This window comes from Electrophorus electricus, chromosome 15 (assembly GCF_041902795.1).
Source record: "Electrophorus electricus isolate QZ-2024a chromosome 15, ASM4190279v1, whole genome shotgun sequence".
NCBI classification, from domain to species: Eukaryota; Metazoa; Chordata; class Actinopteri; order Gymnotiformes; family Gymnotidae; genus Electrophorus; species Electrophorus electricus.
The window spans coordinates 4,636,030-4,644,981 of NC_137511.1; the positions used below are offsets into that span (position 1 = coordinate 4,636,030).

General features: G+C 39.2%; 1 protein-coding gene across 1 annotated transcript; it reads left to right on the top strand.

Moving 5' to 3' along the window:
* The first annotated feature begins 5,545 nt into the window (after positions 1-5,545).
* Positions 5,546-8,447, top strand: uts2r (urotensin 2 receptor). The gene is made up of 2 exons (XM_027019425.3): positions 5,546-6,029; positions 6,507-8,447. Exons 1-2 carry the CDS (start codon positions 5,978-5,980, stop codon positions 7,595-7,597), a joined length of 1,143 nt encoding a protein of 380 aa, XP_026875226.2. The 5' UTR covers positions 5,546-5,977; the 3' UTR covers positions 7,598-8,447.
* Positions 8,448-8,952: the final 505 nt, after the last annotated feature.

Below are 8,952 nucleotides of genomic sequence, written 5' to 3' on the forward strand. Positions count from 1 at the left end.
AGATTTTCTTTGTCTCCCAACACATTCTCAAGACCAAGGAGGAGGTACCAGAACATGAGCCATTACAGGAAAAGAGCTGAACAGGGCCGTAGAAGAGTATCAACCCAACAGCTGGTCCTGGAAGAACAGGAGGAGTACTGCCAGTGCCCTACAGTTGACCTCAAATAGGCTACTTGTGTGCTTGTGACAATTTGGTCAGAAAGACTCCAGAAGGGTGGCATGGGGGTCCGACATCCAGCCCAGTGCAGTTTGATTGTCATTCACCAGAGAACACCAGAATTGGCAGATCGTCCAATGGCACCCCGATCACTTCATAGATGAGAGCAAGTTCACTGAACACAAGTGACAGACATGAAAGAGTCTGGAGATGCAGTGGTGAATGTTATGCTGCCTGCTGCATTGCCCAGCATAGCCAGTTTACCGTTGGGACAGCGATGGTCTGGGGAGGCATATCGTTGGAGGGTCACACAAATCTCCACATCATAGACAACAGTACCCTCCCTGACTGCTGTTAGATATGACATTTTCAGAGCCATTGTCAATGAGGAACACAGACCTCACATTATGAGCTCAGAAGATGAAATTCATCAGTGGGTTGATGATTTTGGTTTCCAAAATTGGTTTTGGTCATTTTGTTCTCATGTACACAATTCATAGATTTTCGACATGAAGCTTTCAACCGATGTGTGATTTAAGTGTTCCCTTAATTTTTTTCAGCAGTGTATTGTTCTGTTGTAAAAGAGATTAGTGAATAATGTGGTCAATAGTGCTTTATTCGGGCTTTGTGCCAAGGAATCTCAGTCTCCGTCTGTTTCTCATGCTAACGCTGCATGCAGAGTGTCTCCTCTGGGAGGATCTCTAGCACCATGTCACTGATTTATTTCAATAATTCATGTCAGTGACTGCTAGTTTTCGATTATATAAATTATGGAATTTATCATTTATAAATCCTATAATTTAGATAAATAAATATTTAAATATTTCCAGTTGTTTCATCACAAGCTTCCTAAATCTTGCTTCTGGAATATAGCAACTATTCAGTTGCCCATAGATGCAACTTTGAATAACTGCATGGAGAATATATTCATGCTTGCTTTTTTTTTTAATCACCATCAAATTTCAGTTTAGTGAAATGTTTGTGCTCAATGCACAACACTGACATCTCAGTAACAAACATCATAATCAGCATTGACTCAATGCGCCTGTAGGTAGTCATATTAATTTTACTTTTGTTGCTGTTGAGGATTTTTCGAGGAAACACTTTGTCACCGTTCACTGAACAGGGAGAAGACTGAAATGCTGGTTGGCTCCTTCTCCCTTTCTCACCCAAATCCGGATCAGTGTGCCAGTGTTCATCATTAATGACACAGAGGTCATGTTGCCTGGTTCACTACCACTCCTACATGTGTGACTGTAAGAACTCACTGTAATTGCAGATAAGTGCCTGTCTCATGGACATTCTAGCATCATCATCATTCTCCCACAGAACCACTGTTTATTTTTGTCCTGTCAGTGCACATTTTCCTGGATGGCATCCTGCTGTGCATGCTCAGTCTATGCCAAGCTAAACACTTAGTGCTTTAGGTCACTTCTATGTGACCTAGTCTCGGTGTATGTATGTGCTGCAGGCTTTGAACCACTGAAACACTGAGTGCAAGTTCTTGGCACTGTGCTTGGCACAAGGGGTGCTGGACAGCACTGAGTGGCACCTTTAGAAGCTGCCAACATTGCTGCTGTCTATCTGTTTAACTTCATTTGGAACATTCAAAAATAGATGACCTTGTGCACTACTGGATGTTGCTCTTCAAGGAGCTCCCCTCGACTATCGGATCTGTGGTATCACGCTGTGTCAGTAATTTCATTAGTGGATTTTAAAAGGGAATTATCTTTGCAGCACAGGGACGACACAACTGTATATCTTCCTAATAAAAGCTCTGACCTGCTGTGCTATGTATAGACCTAGAGCCATAGTTAAACTCAAACAGTTCTTCAAGTTGTTCCTTTCTTTCACAGTCACATACTTTTAATCTGTTATGTATCATTCAGATTCCTGACAAATGCAAACGCCTCACTAAGCTCATTAACATATAAGAACTGTGCAGAAGTTGCTTTCATTCTTATTTATTTATCTCCCTTATGCAGTTTGTTGTGCTGTTTTATCTAGATTTGACTGTAAAATGTTATGTTCATGCAGGTTCCATCACAATGCTTTCAGTGATGAGAGCTGAGTGTATTGCTTTACAGGAAGTTAAAAACTCTCACAGAATGCTGGTCTGAAGAAAATCAAATTCTATGTATTTGTCATTGGCATCAGATTGTATGTTGAATATATTTGAAAGCAGCTTCAGAGGGAAGAAATGGCTGCTGGAGATGTGCACTCCTCTCCTTCCAAGTGCTAGAGGGCAGCATGGTGTTACATTGTGTGTATAGCACACCCAGTTAATTTCAGGCTTTTTTTTTTATTACTCTTTTATAAAATATTTTTTTAAAGTCTTTAGTTACTGGTGAGAAGACACATGCATGCACACACACACTTACACAGCCAGACTCAAAGGTAATTAACAGTAAAGCAATCAATACTGTCTTCCAGTGAGTCATCCTGTGGGCTGTGTTCTAGCTGACACAGGAGTGATGGTAGTGAGGAGCACAGCAGCAGTGTGTGCAGGAATATGACACCGTGGCTCAAAATAATTAGCAAAAATCCCATACTTGGGTAAGGAAAATCCCAGAATTTTATGTAATTGTGGAGCAAAGACTTTGTTAAGACAGATGCACTTGGTGAAATTCAAAACTGCATATAATGCTGCCCAAAAATCCCATGCATGTTAGAATGTCGCGTTTGTGAGACATTTCCTTGCTGGCAGGCCAACCTGTCAAGGCCCCTGCCAGACTGTAATCTAGATGTTACCAGATAATTATTCACCATGACAAAAGTTGGATGGCAGGGTTAATCCTACTCAGAAATATCCTTGTATAACAATGAAATATTTATAATTGTTTTCCTTTTATGCTAAGGGGGGTAGATATGTTTGCTTACATGAATTGGGTCTGTCCCCCAAAAATCTGTTTTTCCTATGAGTGAATACAAGTATCCCAGTTTTAACATTTGAGCATTAGAGAGAGAAAGAAATCTTGTCAATGACCTTTTATAACCTTAATCAAAATTATTAAAATTAATTCTGTCTCAAACTCACATCAGACTCACATCATATTCATAAGTGTTAGTGACTGACATTTTATTCAGCTAAAGCCTCATAGTTTAGTGCAATACAACACACCTGTGTGCAAGCCATGGCCTGAATTGTTAAGCCCATGCTGAAGTCACCACTCTGAAACTAGTCCAACTCTCCTGTCTCTAGAATTGTTTGGCTGTATTTTCAAATAGCATTGGTAAGAAAGACCAGTACACTTTTAATCTTAATGATAGTAAAACATAGTCTATTCCCCTCAATTTTTATTTTTATATTTTTCTTACCCTCCTAACATTCTCTGCTTTTTTAAGCGACGGGAGAGCACAGCAATGTCAATTATGCTCTCAGAGGTCTGTAGCCCGAGAGCAAACACACAAAGATTCAAACCTTTGCTCTGATGGGAGGAAATGGCCTGAACTCATCATTCTTGCAAAACAAGGCCCACTTTTACACAAGAAAACAAGTACATTGCAAGTACATAAATTATTTATTAAGCATAAAAGAAATCTGATATTCAAGGACTGGACCTGAATATTGGACATATTCTTTGTTTGCACAATACACAATCCCACATGAATACATTTGGAATATTCCTCTCACCTTTTCCCTGGTTGTTTCTCATTATTTGTGATATTTGCAACAACTTAATACCTGATGATGGGAGACAGAACTGAACATTTGTTAGCTTGGCTAAAAAATCACATCCTATCTCACCTGATCTCTTACATACACATCATTAACCAGTGTAGAATGGCCAAGAGACTGAGTGATTAGATGTTTGGCAGCACAGCGGTGTTGTCCAGAATATATCTGTCACAGAGAGCTATATATCATCTTACAATATTGATAATGTTGAATGACTAGATGAAAGCCTTTTATTATCTTGTTTACCTCCAGAAACTTCAAAACGTTATGCAAATGTTATGGCTCAAACTGGAATATGAATCGATGAATCAACAAAACATCAGGCATTATATCTACAAACAAGTAAATCCCATTCACTCCACTACACTAAATGTCTAGATGGGGATTAAATCAAGCTGCACTAAAAAAAAACCTACTGGATGTATTTAATTTACTTTAAACCCTGGTTATTATCTTATTTTGACTTTTCCACCAAGCTAAATGGAGCTAAAGTTCGCTTCCTTTTTTCTGGATTTTCCATGTCGCCTTAAGTAGAAAATTGAGATTTAAATTTGAATAACAGGCCATTAGATTGAAATAGAAAATTCAAACAGGAAAGCAACTGCTACGCATTTAAGGTGGAACAAAAGTTTAAGAATTGCATCTAAAGAGATGTTTGAAAATATTCCTTTACTTATAAATACCTAATTGAAGCCAAATTAGTTTTTCTTTCGTTGTTGGTCAGTAAAGTTTTTAATAGTTGTAGTGTATGAGTAACTGAGTAACAAAGATCATGCCTGTGCCTTATTTCTAGTTAAGAAAACGTAATAAAGCTGAAAATGAAATGTTCAGACTCACCTGCAGCAGGTTTTATTATTATTTTTCCACTCACCTTTTTCATGCCTAACAGTTTCATAAAATAGAAAATCCTACCAGAAATCCTTAAAATGAGTATAGTGGATATCTCTACATGCATTAAACTGGACAACTGGACAACTGGAAATGATCTCTAGAACATTTTTGTTGTTGTTAATTCCTTTTCAATAAATGGTATTACATACCATAAAAAACAGCTATTGGTGCAACGGAATTATTCGAAATTAGAGTTTTGCAGTCATGCAATAATGGTGTTTTATAGACATTATTGTTATACGGTCCTCACTGCGCACTGTATAAAAAGCAGGGTCCATAAATGTTTGACTTGGAGAAATATTTAGCATTTATTAAAGTAATTGATAGGAAATGGAATGCAAATGTTTTTAAAAAAAAAAATGTGCATACCTGCAATACAAAACAATCATCATTTATCATTGACCTCAGGATTAATCAATGAGATATGGAACAAATGATGTTGCATCCTCCTGTCATGTACCAGGGCACATATAACTGTCCTTTACATATAGCAAGCACATTTATTGCCACAATAAATCCATTCCATCTTTTCCCGTATTCCTTGTATTTTTCTTCTCTCCCACCCTCACTTCCCCTCCACATTGTGCTAATTTGTCAGATGCTCTATTTCTTTTTCTCTCTCACCCTCTCCTCTTTTCCAAGCCCCCCCTTTCTGCTTCTCCCTCCCTCCCTTCTTCTCTTGCAGTTTCTCCCCCATCTCTCTCTATCGCTCAATCCCTCCCTCCCTCTCTCTCTCTCTCTCTCTCTCTCTCTCTCTCTATCTATCTATCTCTCTCTCGTTTGCTCCACCTCCCCCCCACTCTGTCTCTCTCGCTCTCTCTACCGTTCAGAGACATTCACTCCGTCAGTGGAAAATCCAGCTGTAGCTCAAAGTGACTCGTCTCCTTGAGTAAATTCAACTAAGACTTTACCTTTTTCTCACCCTTCCCATTTCTTTCATGTTTATGCTTTCTTTTGAACTTGAATACTTTGAGAGATCTGCCATGAGGACTGGTGAGGGAACAGGTGATGTGCTGAAGAAGTGTAGAAGTTTTTTTTCCATAGAGCTGCAACCCCTGCCTCTGATTCATTTAAAGGCTGCGCAACTGAACACAGCACTGCCGCTTTAGTCATTATTTCTCTTTATTGTGTGAACTGGAATTTTTGGAAGTATTTTAGATGGAATGCCAGGATTTGTTGTAGGCAAGGATTCTGAATAAACTCCTGGGAGAATTCATGAGTTTCACAAGTGTGCACCATTCTCATTATAAATGCTAAACTTCTCTTTTCTGGGAGCCATTCACTCTGTGCAATCAAAACAAGGTAAGACATCATTGCTCTATTAAAATAACATTTTATTTTGGCTCTTTAGGCCACTTGTTCACAATATTCTGTGCAGCTCAGCTGATAAGAGGACTTCATTAAACAAGGGGCAAAGAGTCTCTTCTGATTCTAGAGTTCCTTCATGTTACTGACATTGTTAATTAGCTCGCTAACTTTGGAGTAAAAACATTAAGTCTGGACAAAATGTTGGCCTGCTCTTTCAGTGGAATGTATGCACTTGATTAAAAAAAGGAAAAATAGCTTGTTTTAATTTTTTTTATTTTTTGTAGACTGATACATTTCTCAAACACTTCCCATGTGTTTATGCATCCTTATTATTTAAAGGAAAGTGTGCGGTAGTGGTGGTATTCAGCAAACTGTGCAGTTAGCTTTCAAACTTTCCAAAGCACTCCAAGCAACTTCTACCTCCTCGTTCACTGTTTGTGTGCATTTTTCTGGTTTTATGGTTATATGTAGACATGACCACCATGTCAGTGGAGTCCCTGGGGGCAATGGTGGATGGAGTTCCCAATGCCACAGAGACACCAGTGGAAGTATCCACTGAGGATATGGCTGCCACATTCACCATTGGCACCCTCCTGTCCCTCGTGTGCATCATGGGTGTGTCAGGAAACATCTACACCCTGGTGGTTATGTGCCACTCCATGCGCTCAGCTGCCTCCATGTACATATACATAGTCAACCTGGCTCTGGCGGACCTGCTCTATCTGCTTACTATTCCCTTTGTGGTGAGCACACACTTTTTGAAGGTCTGGTACTTTGGTGATGTAGGATGCCGGACTCTCATCAGTATGGACTTTCTCACCATGCATGCAAGCATTTTCACTCTGACTGTGATGAGTATGGAACGATACTTCGCTGTACTCAAGCCTCTGGATACAGTGAAACGCTCTAAGAGCTATCGGAAGGCCATCGCCATGCTAGTGTGGACAGCCTCGTTGATTCTAACCCTTCCTATGATTATTGATGTAGAGTTGACAACAAAAAACTCCAAGTTTATGTGTCAGACCACCCTAAGTCCTCTTTCTTACAAGATCTACATCACATCCCTTTTCTGCACCAGCATTGTGGCTCCAGGGGTCATAATCGGCTACCTATACATTTGTCTGGCCCGTACGTACTGGATCTCACAGACGGAGACCTTTAAGCAGACCCAGAGGCTGCCTAACCACAAAGTGCTGTACCTCATCTTTACCACTGTGCTCCTCTTCTGGGCCTGCTTCCTGCCCTTCTGGATCTGGCAGCTCATGGGTCAGTTCAAGACAGAAATGGTCCTCTCCCCCAAGGTCAAGCGCAACATCAACTACCTTACCACCTGCCTCACCTACAGCAACAGCTGCATCAACCCTTTCCTTTACACTCTCCTGACCAAGAACTACAAAGAGTACCTTCGGAAGCAGCAGAGGACCTGGTCAACTGTGGGTTATTTCAACAGAAGGAACCGTTTCCAGACGTCGCCGCGCCGCTCCCTCTCTACCAGCAGCCAGCAGTGCACAGAGAGCTTTGTGCTCACACACATGCCGCGCACCAACAGCAGCAGTGTGTGAGGTGAGTTTCGATGCTTTTCACTGCAGTCGCATCATCCCTGGAGAGCAGTCTGAGAAACAGACTGGGCATTGAGTTACATCTAGAAAACCGCTCTGAATAAAACCCTTTGTTGTCTACATGCATCTGCTTGCTTGAACTTCTGTTGTTTTGATTTTGTGAATTTTAGTATTATGCTTTACATGCATCTCATTTCCATATTTACACTTGCAACACATATAAGCTGCAGCTGTGATTTAAGAACCTTGTATACTTGGAGTTCCTTGTTTTTTTCACTGCATCTTCTACTTTCTTCAAAATAACAAAATGACATTGCCAGAGAGTTTTTGTGACTGGAGAGTGTTAAAACAAAGCTGGTACAAGTTAATAAAGAAGTAAAAGTGAGAGATCAGGTTTTTGAAACACTTGAAGCAAGAATGCAAAAATAAATTACCACTGCCCTGAACAGAAGAGCCTGTCCCCAGACAACTTGAAGAGACAGCAATCTGAGTGATAAGAAAATTCTATCATTTATAGAGTACATTTCCAAACAAATAAACATTTTTGTTATGTATAACACTGAGGACATGTAATTTTATCTGTACATGAATAAAACATTTTTCAAGACTAAAAAGTAAGGTGCAGGTGTATCATTTACTCACATCTTAATTGATTCTGTTGATCATTAAAAACATGTCACATGAATTAAGGCTCCACTTTATATTCTCAGTGCCAAGGTCCTTTCAGTTGAACTGCTACCCTGTGGATGAGATACAACAGGTTTATTGAATAACTAGAATGCCAGATGTTCAAAGAAAACAGTCATAAAGTAGAGATTATGAACTGTCTAGCAAGGCTGCAAGTGAAAAGATAATGAGGTGAAAAGGTGAGATCATTATTAACATGTGAATGGCATTATTAATGTTTGAATGGCAGCTCAAAATTAGTTTTCATAAAGTATTAATAATTAATCTTTTTATTTATTTAACAATAATTCAAATGATCAACATTAAAATATCATATTCATATTGTCAATATCATATCATATTGCCAAGTATAACTTGGTTACAACTTAATATTCATAATTCATATTGGAAAGGACTATATCTTGGTTCTCTGTAAATTTCTTTTAAAACACTCCCCTCACCTGAAGATTTAATTAGCACTGCAAATAATAAAGTTCTGAGTTTAAAATTACTAGCAGGTTTTATAGGACAATGTACATGTACATTGTTTAAAAGGACAACAAATTAAGAGTAAGGCAGAAGTAACAACATGTTTTAGGAATGTCATGAAGGGCCATTTCTATACAAATCCTTGTCCAAAGGCTTCATCAATCAGACTACACTATTACTTTTGGGGACTAGTGATCTACTAC

Bases quoted from the DNA above. Each gene is read 5' to 3' on its own strand.
- uts2r (XM_027019425.3), top strand. From the start codon at position 5,978: ATGCTAAACTTCTCTTTTCTGGGAGCCATTCACTCTGTGCAATCAAAA. The intron at 6,030-6,506 runs GTAAGACATCAT...GGTTATATGTAG, and splicing joins CTCTGTGCAATCAAAACAAG to ACATGACCACCATGTCAGTG.